General features: G+C 48.5%; 1 protein-coding gene across 2 annotated transcripts in view; it reads left to right on the forward strand.

Moving 5' to 3' along the window:
- LOC138540931 (di-N-acetylchitobiase-like) overlaps nt 1-18,617 on the forward strand; it is a 477,580-nt gene extending 458,963 nt beyond the window's left edge. Inside the window, exon 7 of one of the 2 annotated variants that reach the window (XM_069641718.1) lies at nt 17,743-18,617. In XM_069641718.1, coding sequence (XP_069497819.1) covers nt 17,743-17,934 — 192 coding nt within the window. In that variant the 3' untranslated portion in view covers nt 17,935-18,617. The remainder of the gene's footprint in view (nt 1-17,742) is intronic. The other variant, XM_069641719.1, reaches the window with a different exon arrangement.
- The last annotated feature ends 5,362 nt before the right edge of the window (nt 18,618-23,979 follow it).

Here is a 23,979-nt window from a genome sequence, read left to right on the forward strand (position 1 = left end):
GGAGTGAGAACTGAATCATCTGAGATATGTCAATAGGTGGATGAAGACGTTGATGTGCCTGCAGTGTCCTTGCGCACAGCGCCAATTAGAGGGTCTCTGCACAGCCGACTCCCAAGTGTGCTGCATGCAGGCAGGCTTCGTTACGGTACAATAGCTGGTGCGGAGACCTCTTTCCGTGGTGACTGGTGGGAGCTCAATTGCAGAAGGCGAGTGCATTGCACATGACATGCACATTGTAAGATAGAGTGTACTCCGGCGTGTTGCATGGATGGAGGTCTTGCAGTGACACCTACGTGCAGTGGGTGGAATTAGGTTTCACATTGTTCCCTTCTGCTTGTGGTTCATCAGCATTGCATAGATGGTTGATTCCATGGGTGCGGTGCTTCTTTGGACATCCTACAGTGTTTACTCCATGGCTGCAGCTACTGGAGTGAACAGTTGTGCATTGAGTCCACTGAGTGCAGTGTTCTAATACTGACTGTATCAAAGAGGGTAGGGTTGAAGTGCACCTTCTATGTGATTGGATAATGCAGTGTGTGAAGTGGGTGCAATTCTTCACTAGTTTGTGCATAGAAGTGGATACGGGCTAAACTGCATATCGCATAGGATTGCGTAGTGTCCATTGCACGGAGTGGTGACTACTGTACTGCAGTATGACATATTGCTTATGTGTACTGAATAGAGCACTGGGAGACATACTATGTGAATGAAAGTGGGTATGTGTGCCGGAGGCTGTGTTATGTTTCCATGCATAGCTGTATTACGGTGTGGAGGTTGGGTAGTAGTGGCGGTGGCTGTGGTACGTGTGTGCAGTGTGGTAAGTGAGCACATGATGCCACGCATGGCTGCATTATGTTGCGGTGGTTGTGGGCAAGCCTAGACTATTGGGTGCATGGCCAAAGGCCGTAGGCCGTAGGCCATACACCCTATAGTGTAGGACTTGCCCATACCCTCCGCGGCAATGCAGTTTAGACTGCATCTGTCACAGACCACTCACCTTTACAGAATGGTTGTGGAGCACATTGTAGACTTGATAGAGCACCAGAAGTCAACTGACAGGCATATACTGTTGGTTGGTGCAGTTGGCAGTAACACTATTGTATGTGAATGAAAGTGGGTAGGGGGGCCGGAAGCTATGTTAAGTTGGTAGATTCTGGTAGAAGGTGAATAGCCGTATGACGGTGCATAGCTAGGGTAGGAGTGCCTGTAGCTGTGGTATGTGTGTGGATTGTGGTACTTGGTGACATGTTCCATGCATGGCTGGATTACATTGCGGTGGGTGTGGCCAAGGCCTAGACTATTGGGTGCATGGCCAAAGGCCATAGCCCATAGGCCATGCACCCAAAAGCCAAGGCCTTCACCAAACCCACCGCAGCAATGCAGTTTTGACTGCATCTCTCAGAGGGTGGTCACCTTCACAGATGGTTGTGGAGCACATTTTACTCTTCATAGAGCACCACCAGATGTGTGCTGTCATGCATACATTGTTGGTTCCATGGGTGCAGTCATTGATAGAACATCCTATGGATTTCGATGTATGGCTGGAGATTGTGCAGTGAAAAGTCTTGCAGTGTGCCCAGTGGATGCAGTGTTGGAACACTGTTAGTATAGAAGAAGGTAGGGTTGAAGTGAATCTTCTTTGCGCTCGGACATTCTGGTTTGTGTAGCTTCCTGGGAGTAGGCCCAATGTTCTGAAGATTGTGCGGTTTGGCTGCCAGTGACATAATACTTTGTGAATGGAAGTGGGTAGGGGTGGCAGAGGCAGTTGTATGTTTGTGGAATCTGCTAACTGTTACATGTTTCCATGCATCGCTGTGTTATGGTGCTGGGGTTGGGTAGAAGTGCTGCTGGCTATGTTACGTTTGTGGATTGTGGTTTATGGCCACATGTTCTCATGCATGGCTCCATTATGTTGTGATGGATTTCTGCAAGCAGTAGACTCTTGTGTGCATGGTCAAAGGCGTGATGGGTCCCCCTCTGAATGATTTTGGATGCTGAAATCATGTTTTTTTCCCCACACCTTTGTACAGAAAGTGCTTTGGAAGCACATGCGATGTGTACTCGGAGTGTTGAACAGTAAATATGGAGTGCTGTACAGAAATGATATGATATGATATTTTATTTGTATCACGCTCATACACAAGTGTTTCAGATGTGTTGGATGCAGACTTCTTGGCTGTGATTGCTGCATGCATGCGTGAATATTTCACAGTCCTCAATGAGGGAGTGTTGGAAGAAGAACAGTGGAGAGGGAAGAAGGACTGTCCCTGCTGTACTGGGGTGTAGCCATCGCTGTAGCTGGGAAAGCGCACGCGCCACATTCTGCCATTCTCAGCATGGAGGGCATGCAAATGGAACTGTGGGCATTATGGAATTAGGTGTCAAAGGTGTGGTTCACAGGAAGGGGCGGTACTGCTTTCTCCTAATACTCTTTGTGTAATGAGGTTGGTGGACATGGAGAGACGTACAGTGCTGATCGTGGGTGATAGTGCCGGTGGCTGTGGTATGTGTGTGGATTGTGGTACTTGGTGGCATGTTGCCATGTAGGGCTGGATTACGTTGCGGTGGGTGTGGCCAAGGCCTAGACTATTGGGTGCATGGCCAAAGGCTGTAGGCCAAGCACCCAAAAGCCCAGGCCTTCACCATACCCACCGCAGCAATGCAGTTTTGACTGCATCTCTCAGAGGGTGGTCACCTTCACAGCATGGTTGTGGAGCACATTTTACTCTTCATAGAGCACCAGATGTGCGCTGACGTGCATACATTGTTGGTTCCATGGGTGCGGTCATTGTTAGAACATCCTATGGATTTCGGTCTATGGCTGGAGATTGTGCAGTGAAAAGTCTTGCAGTGTGCCCAGTGGATGCATTGTTGGAACACTGTCAGTATAGAAGAGGGTAGGGTTGAAGTGAATCTTCTATGTGCTTGGACATTCTGGTTTGTGTAGCTTCCTGGGAGTAGGCCTAATGTTCTCAAGATTGTGCGGTTTGGCTGCCAGTGACATAATACTTTGTGAATGGAAGTGGGTTGGGATGGCGGAGGCAGTGGTATGTTTGTGGAATCTGCTAACTGTTACATGTTTCCATGCATCGCTGTGTTATGGTGCTGGGGTTGGGTAGAAGTGCTGCTGGCTATGTTACGTTTGTGGTTTATGGCCACATGTTCTCATGCATGGCTCTACTATGTTGTGATAGGTGTCAGCAAGCAGTAGACTCTTGTGTGCATGGTTACAGGCGTGATGGGTGCCGCTCTGGACGATTTTGGATGCTGAATTCGTGTTTTTTTTCCCACACCTTTGTACGGAAGGTGCTTTTTGAAGCACACATGCTGTGTACCGCGAGTGTTGAACAGTAAATATGAAGTGCTGTACAGAAATGATACTGTTGGATGCAGACCTCTTGGCTGTGATTGCTGCATGCATGCATGAATATTTCACAGTCCTCAATGAGCGAGTGCTGGAAGATAAACAGTGGAGAGGGGAGAAAGACTGTCCCTGCTTTACTGGGGTGTAGTCCTCACCATGGCTGGGAAAGCGCATGCACCTCATTCTGCCATTCTCAGCATGGAGGGCATGCAAATGGAACTGTGGGCATTATGTAATTAGGTGGCCAAGGTGTGGTTCACAGGAAGGGGCGGTACTGCTTTCTCCTAATACTCTCTGTGTAATGAGGTTGGTGGACATGGAGAGACGCACAGTGCTGATCGTGGGTGATAGTGCCGGTGGCTGTGGTATGTGTGTGGATTGTGGTACTTGGTGACATGTTGCCATGTAGGGCTGGATTACATTGCGGTGGGTGTGGCCAAGGCCTAGACTATTGGGTGCATGGCCAAAGGCTATAGGCCAAGCACCCAAAAGCCAAGGCCTTCACCACACCCACCGCAGCAATGCTGTTTTGACTGCATCTCTCAGAGGGTGGTCACCTTCACAGCATGGTTGTGGAGCACATTTTACTCTTCATAGAGCACCAGATGTGCGCTGACATGCATACATTGTTGGTTCCATGGGTGCGGTCATTGTTAGAACATCCTATGGATTTCGGTCTATGGCTGGAGATTGTGCAGTGAAAAGTCTTGTAGTGTGCCCAGTGGATGCAGTGTTGGAACACTGCCAGTATAGAAGAGGGTAGGGTTGAAGTGAATCTTCTATGTGCTTGGACATTCTGGATTGTGTAGCTTCCTGGGAGTAGGCCCAATGTTCTGAAGATTGTGCGGTTTGGCTGCCAGTGACATAATACTTTGTGAATGGAAGTGGGTAGGGCTGGCGGAGGCAGTGGTACGTTTGTGGAATCTGCTAACTGTTACATGTTTCCATGCATCGCTGTGTTATGGTGCTGGGGTTGGGTAGAAGTGCTGCTGGCTATGTTACGTTTGTGGTTTATGGCCACATGTTCTCATGCATGGCTCTACTATGTTGTGATGGGTGTCAGCAAGCAGTAGACTCTTGTGTGCATGGTTACAGGCGTGATGGGTGCTGCTCTGGACGATTTTGGATGCTGAATTCGTGTTTTTTTTCCCACACCTTTGTACGGAAGGTGCTTTTTGAAGCACACATGCCGTGTACTGCGAGTGTTGAACTGTAAATATGAAGTGCTGTACAGAAATGATACTGTTGGATGCAGACCTCTTGGCTGTGATTGCTGCATGCATGCATGAATATTTCACAGTCCTCAATGAGCGAGTGCTGGAAGAAGAACAGTGGAGAGGGGAGAAAGACTGTCCCTGCTTTACTGGGGTCTAGTCCTCACTGTGGCTGGGAAAGCGCATGCACCTCATCCTGCCATTCTCAGCATGACGGGCATGCAAATGGAACTGTGGGCATTATGGAATCAGGTGTCAAAGGTGTGGTTCACAGGAAGGGGTGGTACTACTTTCTCCCAATACTCTCTGTGTAATGAGGTTGGTGGACATGGAGGGACGCACAGTGCTGATCATGGACATTTGTAGAAGAACTGCACAGGTATGCTGTGCAAAGAGGCGTTGCTGCTAATTTTGGGTTGGACGGAGTGGACGCCTTGTGGGGCACTGTCAATGCGTGCAGTTTTGGGTGGATGGTTTGCCTTTGCAGATATGTGGCCTCTATCGTTACTGGTGAAGTTGCCGTGGTGCATTATGGAGGTCTACATTTGGGTTATATGTCATGTGGACATTTGCCCCGTCACCTGAAGAAGTTGATGAATGCAGTGATGTAGATTTTCCCCACTGCCAAGGTCGTTTTCTCACCCATTCCCCCAAGAGGAGTATGGGACCATGCTGGTGTAATTTGTTCCCAGCCACAGCTCGTAAGGTGTCTTAAGAACAGAGACATGTCTGCATTTATGTGCGCCGATGGGATGTTCTCCACCCACTATGAGAGCATGAATTTCCACTACATACAAGGCTTCCATGCAAATAGCATTTCTCTGAACACCATTGGCAATACCATTTTCTTGTACACTGTGCACGAAGCGTTGCTCATATTTGGTAAAAATTGAAAGAGGAGACGCAAACTGAAAGTCATACAAAGAGAAAAAACTAAAAAGGTGGTTTGCAAGCACGTAACAAAAAAACTAAGAAAAAAAAACTTTTTCAGAGGGACCACTAATGGTAGACCCAATCGCCTACCCTGTTTCCCACTCCCCCCCTTCCTACCACAAAAACTCTGCATATTACACTGTAGTTTCAGGATTACACGTGCCACACCCAGCCATTTTCAGGATGGGAGCCATGGAAATGAGACTGTGGAGCGAAAGACATTGCTCAATAAGGTTTGTGGTTGTGGTGTGTATGCAAAAACTGTGGCAGAAGGTCTCTTTGTACAAAGAAGTGCAGAAGGCTGTGGTGGAAGTGTGCAAGGTAATCGGCAGGCATCCTGGGTGTATTCATGAACTGTATGTACTTGTTTGAAGTTCGTAACATGCATGCAGTGCTGTTTTTGACCGATAAATTTTGAAAAGTAAGTGGGGTACAACGGGAAAATAAAAAACCTGTGCAGTGTACAAGGTAGGTGGCAGGCATCCTACTGTAATGAATGAATTCTGTGTATGATATCATATGATGTGCAATTGTATGCTATAGCATGCGTAATGCGCCTATGCACACTTTTAGCAAAGCGCAACGAGGCAAGGGAGGGGGAACAGAGGGGAGACAGAGACAACAAACCTACTAGGCTAGGTGTGACTCAGATCACCCAAGTGCATGGGTGGGGGGAGAGGAAGCAGTACATGGGAAGAAGAAGAAATGACAATAAGTAAAAATACGGATCGATTGTGCCAAGTTCAAGGATAAGTGCACACATCAGGTGGTGGAGGAACTGTTAGGGATACAGAAAACAGTCCCCAAATGCAGGGTTTGCTAGAAATGCAGTGCTGGGGTGAGGTGGCATAGGCCAGACATCACAGAGTCGCCAGGTAACCAGAACAGAATCAGTATACGCCAGGCAGTCAGCCAGGGAGAGGAGGAGAAAAAGCAGACACAAAGAGAAAGGCTTTGAGGTGTTTCCGGAACCGGCGATGGTTCTCCTCAATTTTCAGGGAGGCAGGGAGACTGTTGCTGAGGGAGGCCCCAGACGAAACAAAACATCTAACACCAACTGGTTGCTTGTAGAAGCGACTGACCCTGAGGGTGTTGAGGCGGATAAGGGAAGAGCTTGAGCATGGAGATCCGTATACAGTGAGAATTGAAGGTATTGAGGTCCCAGGGCCCAGAAGGCCTTGTGCATAATGCAGAGGGTTTTCACTGTATTCCTCGCAGCCACTGGGAGCTATTGCAGACATTTCAGTGCAGGAGAGATATGATCCCAAGTCACGCAGTCCTTTTCTGGATGAGTTGCAGAGGGTGGAGAGTAGAAGCGGGCAGATTTAAAAAGGGTCTGTTGCAATAGTGCAGCCTAGACAGAAGCACAGCTGTGCAGACAGTGACCTTTTGGAAACTTGCTTTAGGTTGGTAAGATACATGCTTTGCTTCCCTTGGTGGCATATTTTTACGATTTATGTAGGAGATGGGTTAGTGGTGAAAACATTTCGTAGCATTGTCGGAAGGAAAGCAGAGAGTTCCTGTTTCGATATTACAATGTGTGATATGGGTAAATGAAAACATTGCAAGCACATACCACTGAAGTGCCACTTGATGGTAGGGGGTGGGAAAAAAAACAGTACGCTTTTATAGAACGTAATGGACGCTCAGTTGCAGATACTGTGCGCAGAGGCACTTATAACACAGTGGTAAACATACTGCAGAAAAAGATTTCATACCTCCATTTTGTGGTGATGGGTGCTCATGTGGATGAATGTGGATGCACAAATCTTGCAATATTTTACTGAACTTTCTACTGGACATGCTTTTGAGTGACAGGACACTTGCAGGCAGAATTTGTAACAGTACCTATGAAGTGTTGTGCAGAACTGACAGTGTTAGATGCTAACGTCTTGGATGGCATGGGTGCCTATTAATCTGTACCCAATGAGGTAGTGGTGGTCAAAAGATAGTGGAATGGGAAGAAGGGACTGCTCCTGCTTTACTGGGGTGCGGCCCTCGCAGTACTTTGGGAAGCGCACATGCCACAATCTGCGCTTCTCACCATGCTGGCCAATGGACATGGGACTGTGGGGATTATCCATTCAGGTACTATGGGTGTGGTTCACAGGAAGGGGTGGTCATACTGTTGTACATTACTCTGGGTAGTGAGGCTGGCTAAGATGGCGAAATGCATTGCGTTGACTTTGGGTGAGGCCTTTGTGATAGATCTGTACAAGTATGCCCTGGAAAGACAATTTGATGGCAATTTCAGTTTGGAAGGAGTGGACGCATTGTGGAATGCTGTCTATGAGCGCAGTTTCGCCAACATGTATGCTCTTTGCAAAGACCTGGCCACTTTTGCTACTGCCGATGTTATCGTCATCCACTACGGCAGCATGCATATGGGTTACGTGTCTCGTTTAGGTTTGTTCCATCGACTGAAGAGGTTGCTAAATGTAGTGAAGAGGCTTTTTCCCACTGCCAAGGTTCTTTTCTCATCCATAACACTACGAAGAGAATGGGACAATGCTCCTGGATTTTGTTCCGAGCCAGAGGCAAGAAGGTGTCTCATCAACAGAAGCATGTATTCTTTTTTGTCCGCTGGTGGGATGTTCTTCCGCAACAATTATCTCATTAGTTGTGGAAATGCAAAGTTTTTCCAAGCAAATGACATTTCGTCGTTGCCCATTGGTAATGCTGTTTTGTTTGCCCGTCTACAAGATGCGGTGAAGAGTTTACTGTAACAATGTCAGCCCAAGAAAACACAAAATCAAATACAAACTGAAAAAAGGTGTTTCTCAAGAAGCATAAAAAAAGGCTCTTTTCAAAGATGCCCCTTACAACGAACTCCCCCTACCCTGGTTGCTTTTAATTCCCCTATGCCTGCACACAGCACGAAAGCCACATCTGGGGATTTTGAGGATGGCGGCCATGGAAATGGGACTGTGGAGTCAGAGGGATTGCGCGATAATGTTTCTGGGTGGGGTCTGTACGCAGATAACTGTTGTACAGAACTGATAATGTTACATGGAGAGTTCTTCAATGTCATTGGTGGATGCATGTGGAACCTTTTAACAGTATGCAATGACGGCGTGCTGGAAAGAAGAAAGTGGAAAGGGAAGAAAGAATATTTCTGCTTTATTGGGGCACGGCCCTCGTCGTCCTTGGGGAAACTCACGTTAACATACTCCCGTTTTCAGCATGCTACCCATGATATTGGGACAGTGGAGACTATCGCACCTGCGGGTGTGGGTCACAGGAAGGGCTGTTCATAATTTTCTCCATTACTGTGTGTACTGAGCCGGACTGACGGTTGCTATTAGTTGCAAACGCATTGTTGCACAGCAGATTTGGTCCACCCTCCCTTACGAGGCAAACCTATGTGGCCTGCTTCTCTGTTCTGAAAAGCTGCAAACAGATTGCAGAGCAGCTCTGGGGTTTGGCCTTTTGTAGGGTTCCTGTGGAGAACTTGCACCCGGAAAACAGGCCTACGTTGTTCAAAAACATACATACATGTCCGAGAATCTGGATCGTGTCCCCTAAATAAGGGCCCACGTGCAGCTTGGGTGCTGTCCCATGGTGAGGTGACCACTGTTCTCCTGTTGGACGGCTGTCCGCAGGACGCGTTTTGTGTGGAATACGTTGTGCGCATGTGCACAGGTGTCCTATGTACACTGTTGCCGCTTCTCTACTGAATAATAATGCACCACACGTGCGCTGACCATTTTGGGAGACTGTAGCTGCTTATAGAATACAGCAGGTGCAAAGTTTATCTGTATAGCTATCTGTAGGATATGGATGGGCACCTTGACCTAATTAACATTCCTTTGCATATGCTGCACAGTGGTGGTGTTACCTGGGCACAGACAAACATATACACATGCGTGTACTTGCACAATGAATAAACGTCTGCTCCAACACGTAATCATAGGTGGTGGACAACATGCGGACATGCAGAGCGTGCTGGCGCCATACGGATGACTCCATTTTCATTGTGGATAGGCCTGGCAGCTGCGGTGTCTGTAGGACACCTACCTTTTCCTTAATTGCGGTCATTCCAATGAGGACTGTGTGCCAGAACAGCATTTTTAAAAAAAAACAATACCACATATACACACAGCAACATTTTAAATATTAATGTTTACTTGTACACATTCATACACACTATTAGGAAAGGGAAGGGGTAGCAGAAGTGGATACTCATTGTGGGGAATTGAAGATTTGCAAAAGTTGGTTGTGAGGGGAAGAAGAGATTGCGGTATCACTGTAACTCCTCACCTCACACAGATTTTGAGGGGATGGCAGGCTTTGACATGGGGAAGGGGTACACGTGCAGGTCTACCAGTGTAGTTTTATTTTGTCCATAATATACCCTTGTACGCAACCTTTAAGGCGGCACAATTGTTCACCAATTTTTCCACTTTGGCTTCCAGGTTGTCCATTATCCTATGCACAGAGTTTATTTCCTTTCCTATATCCGTATGCTGTTGTAGAATGGGGTATAGTAAAATGATGAATGCTTTCGTTTCAGAGTTTTGTGTACTGTGAAATATGTAAAAAGTAGGTAAGAATGCCTCCCTTGCTACATAATTGTACTACTGTACACAAAACATAGAGACCACAACATATACAAATATGAGCATACACAGGGAAAGTAAAGTAAGCAAAAAAGTAGCAGTACTACCAGAAAGTGTTCATACCCTAACTGCTCATTTTGATGCACAGAAATGTTTGCTGTGTTTCAGGCTTGCTTCTTCCCCTATGTATATGTATCATATGATGTGACTCACCCTAAGGAAAGTAGTGTAAGAACATATGAGAAGGGTAAGGTCTACAAATATAGTATCTTTTGAATTTTTTGTTCCTGACTGTCAGTGAAGAAAAATACCTGCTGTACATATGTCATTGAACAAAAAAAGAGGGAGCCAGACATGTGATGTCATCAGTCATGTAATCAATGACATTTTATAAGTCATCTTTGATGTCATGGGTGTTAGTCCTTGCAGTGCACAGTGGTTGCGCGAGTTATGGTTGCTTAGCTTACCATAACTTGCGAATTTCTGGGGTTTTCGGTTTTACCTGTAACCATAACGTCCCTGTAACAACGTTTTTCCATTGAATTGCAGAGGTTTTTAGGAGCACAACTTAACGTCCCTTTAACAACATTTTTTCAGTGAATATATTTATAATCGTAATTCTTGGCATTATTAACATTATTCCTATTACAGCAGTGCATGCTAAAATGCTACTATTGGAGATACATCTGCATTTTTAAAAAATATTTTTTCATTAGCAGTATCTATGTATATATTTGTATCGGATTTACAAGGCACAAAACTGACTGGAAAGCAAAGCTGTGCTCTGCATAGGTAATAAGTACAGCAACTGTGATGCCTAGTAATCCCTTTGCTACCACTGTTCATGTTCTTTCCTTTCTACCCCACTCACACTCAGTATCCTCTCCTCTTTCCTAACAATCGCTTGCTTTTTTCTTAGGGTCAGTGTCGCTAAGCGAAACCTAGTGTGGGCAAAAACAAATCCTATAAGTAAGAAGAAAAGAGGATGGCACCCTAGAATGCTTTGGCTAGGTTTCCAGCCTGCCCACAGTCAAATGCATGCTTGATAGGTCCACCTGCCTGTAGCATATTGATCTCTACAAAGTGTACAGATGGACTTCTAAAACATTATTCTTGTTTGTTCATTTTCAGGCTTGTGAATCTTTTTCTAACCTTTTCTTCCCCCACGTCCGGTATCTTACAGTCTATATATCTTTGCCCAACTGTGTTAATTAAAAAAGTGGTAGGTAACCAGATTTGGTGTTACTAGACTGTGGATGTCCATATGTTTAATTGTGAATTTACTTAATTTACTTACCAGACGTATGTTGAACTTCAGACTTTCTTGTGTTTAAAAGTAGTTTCGTTTTGTAGTTAGCTGTGTGGACCTCTGATCCTTAACAGACGCTCTACTTGTTATTGTATTTCAATCCACACCTACCTCCTCCTGAGTCTTACCCTGACACCTCAACAATTCTGCCTTTGGGAGTTGTGTCAAGGACTTAAGTGTACTTGTTTGCCATTTAAATTGGCTTCCCAGAGCACCTCTTATAAACCTCCCCACATTTTGGTTGTTTAGTTATTACCAAGGTCATGTATCTGTTTTTTGCATCTTGCCTTGACCCCGGAACTTGTATGTGGGAAATAAGAATCATTTGACTCTTTCTCCCAGCACATGTCAGAGGCACTCTCCAGGCCTTAGGGAAAGACACCAGAAGTGTTTCACAAGCTCCCTCTGAATTCTACTTGGCTTTGCGATTTGCCAAAACTTGGCCTGTGCAAAAGAGTCCTGCAGCTGGTCCCGCATGGATCATGGTAATTCCCTGCCAATCTTGACTTATCTGCACGTCCCCCTGTGTTTCCCACATAGTTCTTTCACACCACTGCATGCTTTGTCAGGGCTCTTGCCTGTTAAGGTAGATCCATGAGAGTGAGCATTGAGGAGCATGTCCCCTTGAAGACTAGCTGATCAGCAAGCAGCATTTGTGCAGGCTATGTCTCGTCTTATATAATTGAGCCCCACCCCAGGATGACTTCTGGCACAGCATGCTAGGAACTGTAGTTCTCAGCTTGCTTTTTAGCAAACATGTGTCAGGAGTCTGCCCGACGGGCACAGGGCAAAAGCTATATCTCACAGTATGCACTGTTGATTAGGGGAGATGCACGAGGTAATTCTAGCATATAACATAAACAGGGTACATATCAAGCTGGTCTGGACTCTAACAGGTGTTCACAGGAACTACAGGGGCAGGAGCGGGTTGTAATCAAAGAGACACAGAGAAAGCAAAGGCAAACACATCTACTGGGCAACATGATTTGATCAGAATAAAGGGTGTACTGGAATATGATAAGGGGTCATCAGGGATTAGGGAAAGCTCTTGGGATTGGTACCAGCAGATTACTCTTAACACCTGTCATACAGCAGCGTCATGAGTTGTACTCAGTGTAAGGGTGAAGCTGGAGACCATATGATGAGGAAGGTAAGACTCCAACAGACTAGACGAAGGCAACAGAGCCTTTCCCATATTTGATCTGAACAGAGACCAACCCAGGATCACACTGTCAATGGATACAGAGCGGAGGCACACCAGTGGACTAAGATGTAATACAGCCCGAAAGCAGCATTTAAAGAAATTACCAGTTATAGGACAAGTAGAGAAACAAAGTACAAAGCAGAGCCTGGAACATCAGGACACACAAATCAATGGGTTCAGACAAGACAGGTTTCTGCCAATAAAGCGAATACGAAGGTTTCAGGAAACTCAGAGCACTAAGACCAGGCACTAGAAGTCTGGACAGAATTCTAGTAATTAGGCAAGCAACGAACAAACAGGAAAGCTAAATACTGAAGGAAGCTACTAACCCAGCAAATTTGTGGCATTGAATAACAGGAACACAGGGCAGAAAAGCAAGAGACTGAGAAATCAAAGCGATCAGGAGAAAACAGCTCAGGCAGAAACAGGACAAGACAGATACAGAAATGATTAAAGGAAACAGGGATTCTGCAGAAGGTCGGAAAGGCAGCAAACATACCGGTATAGAACTGGATGTCCATAAAAACGAAACAAGACAGAGGTTGTAACACAGACTAAGGCTGGCAGGGTTCAGAAGTCAAAAGCAGGATTTCAAGGAAAGGTTATATGACAGGCAGACTGCAACAGCAGACTGTAAAAGGCACTGCAAAGCAGCATAAACAAATCGGATTCACAAGCCAAAACCAGGATATTCAGAAAAGGTTCAAAAACTGGTCACAGAAGCACAAACTCCCAGTGGAAGCAGTTGACTGAACACTTGCTTATGTTCAAAGACAAAAGACCAACAGGGTGGAGCTGATTGCCGTCTCAGGCAGCTCTATTCAATCAAGCTCAGTCCTGGCTTCAGTAGCCTGCAACAGTAGAGAGTAATTAAGGTCTCTCTAGCTCGCAACAGCCTAGTGTGTAGTAGCTTGGAGCAGGTGAATGCAATCAGGGCTTCTGCAGCTTTTAGTAACTTGCTGCAAGCAAAGATACTTTGTATGCCTCTTCCAGTCCTCGGCCTCTTGGACAGCATACATATATCAGAATGCATCTGCCGGTTTAACCCAAAACCCAAAATGGGACATGAAATTAGATTGGTCCAAAACTGCAGTGATAAAACAAGTAAATAAATGCAGGGGCAGTTTGTAGGTTTATGAATGTGTGTATGTAGTGGTGCTGGTTGGCAGGTGGGTAGGATTGTGACAGAATGTTCCTAATGGTTTCCCATAATGTACTACAAGATGCACTCTGTTGTGCCCCGACCTGGCCAGGGAGTACTGTGGGCCCACTGTGGGGCCATTGGGTGTGCTTTGGGGGTTCTTGCCCCTCAGACCTATCTCGAGTATTCTTGCTAGTTTTAGTGTATTGCTAATTGTCTGGGTGCAACTGCGTCTTTCGGTATGTGCCCCAGTGGCCCTGTCAGAAGCAGTATGCTGTAGGATAGGTGGAGCAGTGGGCTTTGCGTTGGCTTTTCTGAAATAGATTGTACATTAGTAAAGAAATCGATTATATCCACCCCTGTCCCCTATTCAGGCATATCTTTTGCCACATGAGGGTAAAGTGGAGCAGCTGCCAGCCCTGAATTTACATCTTGTATCAATTACCCTTCGATCTTAGATTCTTGACCTGACTTTTCAATTTTTCATTTGAGTGTTTTAATCTCCTCTATCAGAATATGTGCCTCATTTTCGTTCTGACTGTCAGGAGCTGATTACTTACTGACTGATGTGAATCTAATAACTCACTAACTGCCTGTGATTACCACTACTGACTGACTGCAGGCATTTAACTGGCTAACTGGGAACATTCGTAAGTGTCATGGAATGTATATCGGTACCGTATATAAGTTTTGATCCCCCGGACCTGACCAGACACAACACTTTACAAATTACAAATTATGGATTCCGATTCCAAACCTTACCTTTCAAGACTACTAGTACAAATACCAAATTCCCCTCTGAAAAGGCTCAGACTGAGCCAGTGAGGCGCACCCAAATGCCCACTGACTCAAGACATGAGCGAGATCTGGCGGCAGCTTCGGTTTGTTCAAGAACCAGGTGGACAACAATTTGTGTTTTTTCGGCATACGTGACTGTGAGAGTGAATCAATTGAGTGAGAGGCTGAACATAAACATTAAATAAAATCAGGGAAAAGCAGAACCTTGAGTGACACCGCAAGTGACTGACTGGAAAGGAAAAAGAGAGAGTGACAGAGCAGTCCCTAAGAAAAGAGTGAAACAAAGACGAAGCCAATCCAGAGATACCAGCCTCAGCCAGACGAGCAAGCAGGATGGCGTGGTCAATGGTGTAAAATGCTGCTGACGACTCTAACAACATTAGAGTGCCCATACCACAAGTGTCAGCCAGCCTGGCTAGGTCATCCACCACAGAGACAAGCACTGACTCTGTGCCCCAACCTGGCCAGAAACCAGGTTGAATGGGGTTGAAAAAAGAAGTGCGTTCAAGAAAATAGGAAAGAATAGGGGTGTATTTTCATAGGAAACAGGAGCAGCGAGATAGGTCAGTAATTAGCAGGAAAGCAAGGGTCCAATGAGGGCTTTTTGAGCAAAGGGATCACCAAAGCGTGTTTGAACAGTGGGAGGGGGGGCGTGTTTGAACAGTGGGAGGGGGATTTACTGCTGCTGTTAAAAGCAGGCCAGTCCTGTAGCCATAGATTTAAGAACCACGATGGGAATTGGATCAAGTGGCAAAGCAGACTTCAAACGATTAATGGTCAGAAGGATGTCATTGGTACTAAAAACCTGAAAAGCAGACCACACTGGTAGAGGCTGTGCACACTCCTGAGCACTTTCCAGTCCAGATTGATTGGCTGCAATGTTGTCATGGATTAGAGAAATGTTATCAATAAAAAAAAGCAGACGAAGAATCGCAGAGCACCTGCGAAGGAGGGGTAGAGCTGAGCAGGCGAGGACCAGATGAGAAAGACTGCACCACTTTAAAGAGCTCTTTAGATTGATTGAGCACCCCAAGTATACGGTTTGTGAGGTAGTCACATTTAGCAGCTAAAATAGCTTTATGGTACTGGCAGGTGACAGTGTGGTAAAGGGATCTGGCAAGCAGACAATAGTTCTGGCATCATTTCCTTTCAGCTTGAAGGGGAAGAAGACAGAGATCAACTAATTGAGAGGTAAACCAAGGTTGGGAAAGGATGAACATGGGGTTTAAGGAGTTTAAGGGGAGCAAAATGGTTAACAGGCTTCACAAAAGCTGAAGACAAGAGATAAAAGTTGACATTAACCTCAGGGGGAAGAGAGCTACAAGTAGCCTCAATTGAGTTCAGGACTTCCGTTAATGCAACATTCCACCACTGACGGCCCAACAGGCGAGGGCGGGAGGGAGGAGAGACAGGAGAAGGAAGAATCATAGAGAAAGGGATGATAAAGTGATCAGTCCAGACCACACGAAAAGAGGGATGAACTTTGACTAGACCAGCTGGAGATAAAAGGAGATCCAGAGTACTGCTCAGTATGAAGCAACGAGAACAGTAGACAAGTTAATAGAATGAACATTAAAATCACCAACGATAATCAAATTAGAAAAACGTAGCTTAAGATCTGCAGTTAGCTGAAGAAAGGCAGCTAAGAACGATGAGTCCGGGGCGAGGAGAGCGGTAAACAATAAAAACATAATAGGTGGTGGATGAGGAAAGGGAAATCCCAACAAGCATGGACTCCATCTGGAGATCGTGAAGCAAAGATAGGCGGTAGCAGGAGTATTTAGTGTTGAAAATCAAAGCAAGCCCACCTCCATGGTTCTCTGAGAACCTATCTACACAGATAATATTATAGGAAGGGGGAAGTGCATGGAGCAGGGCTGGGTTAGACATCTTTTGCAAACAGGTTTCAGTGATGCAACAAAAATCAGGTGAGTACTCACACAAAAGATCATAAGTCTGAGGCGTGTGCCACTAGAGAACAGCATTAAAAAGAAAACATTTTTCCTGAGTGTTAGCAGGTGAGCTGCATGCTACTAGGGGTGGAGATAAGGTATCGTCAAATTCGTTCGGGAATTGGAAGGAGCCATGTCCAATAGCGTATTATGGTCATATCTTAAGATTTCAGGGTGTAGAACTGATAGACTTGCTCATGGGCCCTCTCCGGCCAGTATGGGCCCAGATGGGTGGGACTTAAGCATGACTTTGGCACTAGAGGCGCGCTGTTGCTGTGCCAGTCCACTGCGCTTCCCCATTTGTGTCCGAGGTTAAGGCAACATAGTATCACTGTGAACCAATCAACGTAGAGCTGAGGCTCACCAAGAACAAAGACTCCATCTCCCAGCGTGCGAGTCAGGCATGTCAGGCATGGCAAACAGAATTCCCCTCCCTCTCACAATACTGTACATTTTTAAGGTTTGAAACTCACTTATGCTAATATACTTTGGGCCTCATCACGAGTTGGGCTGTATCCCGGCTGTAATACTGCCCGACTGTAATAGCCCTAGCACTGACTGGTCCGGAAGTATTACCGCCGGATCATGAGTTGGTGTGTTAACAGTAAATCCCCATTCCCCATTGGGTCCATTGGATTCAATGGGGCATTTTCAGCGCTAATTATGCAGGCTAATACAGCCAGAGGTAATGGAGCCGAAAACAGGGGATTTTCACCTACAGAGAAAGGCTGGAGGTAAAACAGCCCATTTAGCGCCCAACTCGTGATAGGGCCAGCCCTTAAATGCGGCTCTAATACCGTTACCACCGCATTTAAGGGCTATAGCCCAACTCATGATGAGGCCCTTTATCTAGAGACTCTGGCCCCACTGTACATGATTAAATATTCTGAAACTTGAATAAATCTTTCTTTTGCATCCGAGCCAATGCACGAAATGTGAAACTAGTAACCACGGTTACAGCAATGAGAGCACATGCAGGTTTAGCTGCCTGCAAAATAAAAAGAAATGTCATTGATATAATATGATATGATAGGGTATTTATAACGCGCTTAATACCTAGAGATTTCTAAGTGCGGACCCGGGGTTCGAACCTGTGTTCCTCTGTGTCGTCTTGTTTCCAAGGCGAGTACCTGCCCCCTGAGCTATCCTCACTGTCACCGACATGGTCTTTGACAGTACTGTGAATTTTCTGTGATGTTCACAAATGTGCAATACTTTCAGACAATATAGTGTGTACTTAAGCATTTGTTCGTGTACCTTCTTTTCAGGATGCTGCAGGCTATTTTCATCAGGTTTGGTATGATGACCCTCAGAGTATTTCCTTGAAGGCAGCTTATGTGAAGGAGCGTGGACTCGGAGGCATCGGGATGTGGCACGCCAATTGTCTGGACTACTCAGATGATCCTGTGGCGATACAGCAAACTAAAGACATGTGGAAAGCCTTGAGACCTTATCAGTGAGGAGACTGCCCAGCTTCAGTACTAACTCTCATCATTCCATGAGATGTGTCTAATTTGCTGAATGTCTTATTTTCTATCTCTGCTATCCTCAGACTTGTGAATCCATAATCTACATGTGAGGCCCTGCCTCTTATGTATACTAATGTTTCTTGCAATGTTAATGATGTGGGTGTAGGGCCGGTGTCAGAATGTATGGTGCCTCAGGCATTGTGGTGCCCCACCCCTTTACAAAGGGACTAGATTTAATAAAGGGCCAATATGGGGCCCGCCCGCCTGCCGGTGCTGCCTTAGACAAAGACCGAAAAATGCCTTATTATATAACATACCTCGTGTTTCTGTGGTTGTTTATAGAACTCTGTATACTGAAACATGTGTGCTTAGTGATTTTAACCTACTTGCAAAATGTTTTAACAATTTTGTATCATTGTGTTTTTGGTGAACTATTTTTGAATTCTGCCTTTAAAAAAAAGTCGCTGAATTCTGAATTTTAATGTGTAGGATAAAAATTGTATGCAAGACAGAATCTGCAAATTACTGCATGGCCCAGTAGGGCAAGATTCAAATGTGTTAAAGGTCTCAATGTACAACAATCAAATGTAACACCCGTTCTCAAACTAGAAAATGCAATCAAAAAAAGCAACAAAGAGGGACAAGATTGAATGAATAAATATGGTCTATGATTATTTCCTGTCTCTGGTTTATTAAGAACTGAATAATATCGCAACCATCGACTGAGAAAATGGAATGCGCTACTATAGAGAAGGCAATGATGTTGCTATACCTCTGGAGCGGCAAAACCTGTGGAAAGGTGCCCTTGTTGCGCTCTAGTTTCGGAGATGTGGTGTGTCGCGCCATATGTGTACTATCTCTCATATATGTATTCAGTTTAGGCAGAAGAAGTGTTTTTAGCAATGTAAATGTGCCCTATTGTGCTAAAGTCCCACTTTTAGCTCCTCCAGAAATCTAGTGATTTTATTGTATGTTTGGTGTAAGCAGTCAAAGTAATTTTTAGTGTGCACCTATATTTCTTCATTTTGTGATGCCAAATTATGACCACAGTTGAGGTCTAAAATCTATAACATTAGAACAAAGCTTTGGCTTTTCTGTGGCTTTTGAATAAATCAATTTTTCTCCACCAGAAATTGAAGGAGAACTGTGTGAAAGACAGGTACTGTCTGCTGACAGATATGTAGCATCATATTAACTGCAACGAAAAACTGTGCATACTTAAATGTGTCACATTTGGTATAAAATGCGTAATTATAATCGGACGTGTTGTTAATATATTAAATCCAAAAACATGATAATGAACGTTCATTCAGCCTGTAGTCTTAGCGAGTTGCGTTCAGACTCCCAACCCCACCTGGCTGGAGAATGCATTGTGTTTGTATTGCAAGGAGAAGAGACAAAGGTCCCCTGCTAATGTCTCTGAAATAAATTCCATTTAGAGAAATTAATGAAGAACACCCATTATGAGGTAGAGCCATGGTGCCAACCCTCAATAGAAGTTAATTATACCAGCTAGATAGGACACCTTTGGGCTTCGCTGGAGAAGCGAAAGGAAGGCCTTCGAAGGTCACCCATATATCGTGCAAGGAAACGAAGGCCATCAGTTATGTACCAAAAACATTTTGCAATAAATATTTGAGTTCCTACTTCACCTAATTTATTATGTTCTTTTTATAGTGATACCTAAATTGTGATTTTGGTGACATGAAAATATACAAATGGGAAACAGTTTGGCTTGTGAATATTTTCACGTCTCATTCAGCCTGAAAGCATCATGGGAGCAATACCAAGTCCAATGTACGTCAACAACAGGTTCCAAACGTTGTTAGGTTTCTGTGGTCAGATACATGATAAAGTATAACAGTTCTTTTAATAAGAATCTTCTTGTAATCTAAATTTGGAGGTGTTTGGTTGCAGCGTTTTGCAAGAAACGTGTTACACTTGGGTTACAAAAGGAAGTCATGAGTAGAACATATTACTACTACATTGTTTGTGGGCCTCTATGTGGTAACACAGTTCAGACTTTATTTTAATTGTATTGCTGTCGTTGGGGTTATTAAGAGGGTAATTCATAGAAAATTGCACAAAAGTGGCGCACGCGGCTGGTGCACAGTGTCCCCGTGCGATACACTGCGGCAGCCGCGTGCGAAAAAATCCTTTTCATCGCACAGCGTATTCATGGATTTTAGCCTCCGAAACCATCCGTGGCGCAGAGTGGCGCAGCGACCCTGCAGCAGCGCCAGTTACGCCCCCAAGAACGCCCTTGCGCAAGGAAAAGCCTTCAAAATCCCCAAATCATCACAAAGGGCTGTGCTAACCCTGGACCAGTTCACAGGGCTGCCAAACAGCAAACGCCAAGCGGGGAACGTGTATTTCAGTGGTTCGCGGGAAGTTTCACACGCTATTTCCTGGGTACGTGTACATCAGGGGGTGCGTGGGAAGAAACACATGCAATTCCATCAGGACACGTGTATTCCAGGGGTGCGCGGGAAGTATCACACGCAAAAACAACAGGGTACGTGTATTCCAGGGGTGCGCGGGAAGTATCACATGCAAAAGCAGCAGGGTACGTCTATTTCAGGGGTGCGCGGGAAGTATCACACGCGATTCCATCAGGGTACGTGTATTCCAGGGGTGTGTGGGAAGTATCACATGCAAAAGCAGCAGGGTACGTGTATTCCAGGGGTGCGCGGGAAGTATCACACGCAAAAGCAGCAGGGTACGTGTATTTTAGGGGTGCGCAGGAAGTATCACACGCGATTCCATCAGGGTACATGTATTCCAGGGGTGCGTGGGGAGCACCACACGTAAATTGCACGTGTGGGTCCTCCCAGGTGTTCCCGCTACACCCTCCACGGCCCCTGCAGGTGGCCCACACCACAGGGGCCTACCATGCACATGTCCCACAGACACCCCATCCACCATGGCCATGCCCCCCAGCCAACCCACATGTCACCTTGCACTACTGCCCACCAACGCATGTCCCCCTGCACCCCAAACCACCAGCATCCAGGGGCACCCTCCGCCAGGCCCCCACACATGTCCCTCTGCACCCCCACCCCACAGCATCCAGGGGCAGCCTCCACAATGCCCCCACTCATGTCTCCCACCATCCCCACCGTCCAGCAGTGCAGGGGCAGCCTCCACCAGACCCCCACTCATGTCTCCCATCACCCCCAGCAGTGCAGGGGCAGCCTCCACTAGGCCCCCACTCATGTCTACCACCACCCCAACCCCCAGCATCCAGGGGCACCCTCCACCAGGCCCCCACTCATGTCTACCATCACCCCCACCCCCCAGCAGTGCAGGGGCAGCCTCCACCAGGCCCCCACTCATGTCTACCACCACCACCACCCCCCAGCAGTGCAGGGGCACCCTCCACCAGGCCCCCACTCATGTCTACCATGACCCCCACCCCCCAGCAGTGCAGGGGCAGCCTCCACCAGGCCCCCACTCATGTCTACCACCACCCCCACCCCTCAGCATCCAGGGGCACCCTCCACCAGGCCCCCACTCATGTCTACCATCACCCCCACCCCCCAGCATCCAGGGGCACCCTCCACCAGGCCCCCACTCATGTCTCCCACCACCCCCACCCTCCACTCATGTCCAACTCATGTCCGCCTGCACCCCCACCCCACAGCATCCAGGGGCAGCCTCCACCAGGCCCCCACTCATGTCTCCCTGCACCCCCACCCCCCAGCATCCAGGGGCAGCTCCCACCAGGCCCCCACTCATGTCTCCCACCACCGCCACCCCCCAGCAGTGCAGGGGCAGCCTCCACCAGGCCCCCACTCATGTCCCCCTGCACCCCCACCCCCCAGCAGTGCAGGGGCAGCCTCCACCAGGCCCCCACTCATGTCTCCCATCACCCCCAACCCCCAGCAGTGCAGGGGCAGCCTCCACCAGGCCCCCACTCATGTCTCCCATCACCCCCACCCCCCCAGCAGTGCAGGGGCAGCCTCCACCAGGCCCCCACTCATGTCTACCACCACCCGCACCCCCCAGCATCCAGGGGCACCCTCCACCAGGCCCCCACTCATGTCTACCACCACCCCCAGCAGTGCAGGGGCAGCCTCCACCAGGCCCCCACTCATGTCTCCCATCACCCCTACCCCCCAGCAGTGCAGGGGCAGCCTCCACCAGGCCCCCACTCATGTCTCCCATCACCCCCACTACCCCAGCAGTGCAGGAGCAGCCTCCACCAAGCCCCCACTCATGTCCCCCTGTACCCCCAACCCCCAGCATCCAGGGGCACCCTCCACCAGGCCCCCACTCATGTCCAACTCATGTCTCCCACCACCCCCACCCCCCCAGCATCCAGGGGCACCCTCCACCAGGCCCCCACTCATGTTCAACCCATGTCTCCCATCACCCCCACCCCCCAGCAGTGCAGGGGAAGCCTCCACCAGGCCCCCACACATGTCTCCCACCACCCCCACCCCCCAGCAGTGCAGGGGCAGCCTCCACCAGGCCCCCACTCATGTCCCCCTGCACCCCCACCTCCCAGCATCCAGGGGCACCCTCCACCAGGCCCCCACTCATGTCTCCCACCACCCCCACCCCCCAGCAGTGCAGGGGCAGCCTCCACCAGGCCCCCACTCATGTCCCCCTGCACCCCCACCCCCCAGCATCCAGGGGCACCCTCCACCAGGCCCCCACTCATGTCCAACTCATGTCTCCCACCACCCCCAGCATCCAGGGGCACCCTCCACCAGGCCCCCACTCATGTTCAACTCATGTCTCCCATCACCCCCACCCCCAGCAGTGCAGGGGCAGCCTCCACCAGGCCCCCACACATGTCTCCCACAACCCCCACCCCACAGCATCCAGGGGCACCCTCCACCAGGCCCCCACACATGTCCCCCTGCAGCCCCACCCCACAGCATCCAGGGGCAGCCTCCACCAGGCCCCCACTCATGTCTCCCACCGCCCCCACCCCCCAGCAGTGCAGGGGCAGCCTCCACCAGGCCCCCACTCATGTCTCCCATCACCCTCACCCCCAGCAGTGCAGGGGCAGCCTCCACCAGGCCCCCACTCATGTCTACCACCACTCCCACCCCCCAGTAGTGCAGGGGCAGCCTCCACCAGGCCCCCACTCATGTCTACCACCACCCCCACCCCCCAGCATCCAGGGGCACCCTCCACCAGGCCCCCACTCATGTCTACCATCACCCCCACCCCCCAGCAGTGCAGGGGCAGCCTCCACCAGGCCTCCACTCATGTCTACCACCACCTCCACTCCCCAGCATCCAGGGGCACCCTCCACCAGGCCCCCACTCATGTCTACCATCACCCCTACCCCCCAGCAGTGCAGGGGCAGCCTCCACCAGGCCCCAACTCATGTCTCCCATCACCCCATGCCCCAGCAGTGCAGGGGCAGCCTCCACCAGGCCCCCATTCATGTCTCCCATCACCCCCACCCCCCAGCAGTGCAGGGGCAGCCTCCACCAGGCCCCCACTCATGTCCCCCTGCACCCCCACCCCCCAGCATCCAGGGGCACCCTCCACCAGGCCCCCACTCATGTCCAACTCATGTCTCCCACCACCCCCACCCCCCAGCATCCAGGGGCACCCTCCACCAGGCCCCCACTCATGTCCAACTCATGTCTCCCATCATCCCCACCCCCCAGCAGTGCAGGGGCAGCCTCCACCAGGCCCCCACACATGTCTCCCACCACCCCACCCCCCAGCAGTGCAGGGGCAGCCTCCACCAGGCCCCCACTCATGTCCCCCTGCACCCCCACCCCCCAGCATCCAGGGGCACCCTCCACCTGACCCCCACTCATGTCTCCCACCACCCCCACACCCCAGCATCCAGGGGCACCCTCCACCTGACCCCCACTCATGTCTCCCACCACCCCCCAGCATCCAGGGGCACCCTCCACCAGGCCCCCACTCATGTCCAACTCATGTCTCCCATCATCCCCACCCCCCAGCTGTGCAGGGGCAGCCTCCACCAGGCCCCCACACATGTCTCCCACCACCCCACTCCCCAGCAGTGCAGGGGCAGTCTCCACCAGGCCCCCACTCATG

The sequence above is a fragment of the Ambystoma mexicanum genome, chromosome 1q, assembly GCF_040938575.1.
Source record: "Ambystoma mexicanum isolate Mex_15411 chromosome 1q, UKY_AmexF1_1, whole genome shotgun sequence".
Lineage (NCBI taxonomy): Eukaryota > Metazoa > Chordata > Amphibia > Caudata > Ambystomatidae > Ambystoma > Ambystoma mexicanum.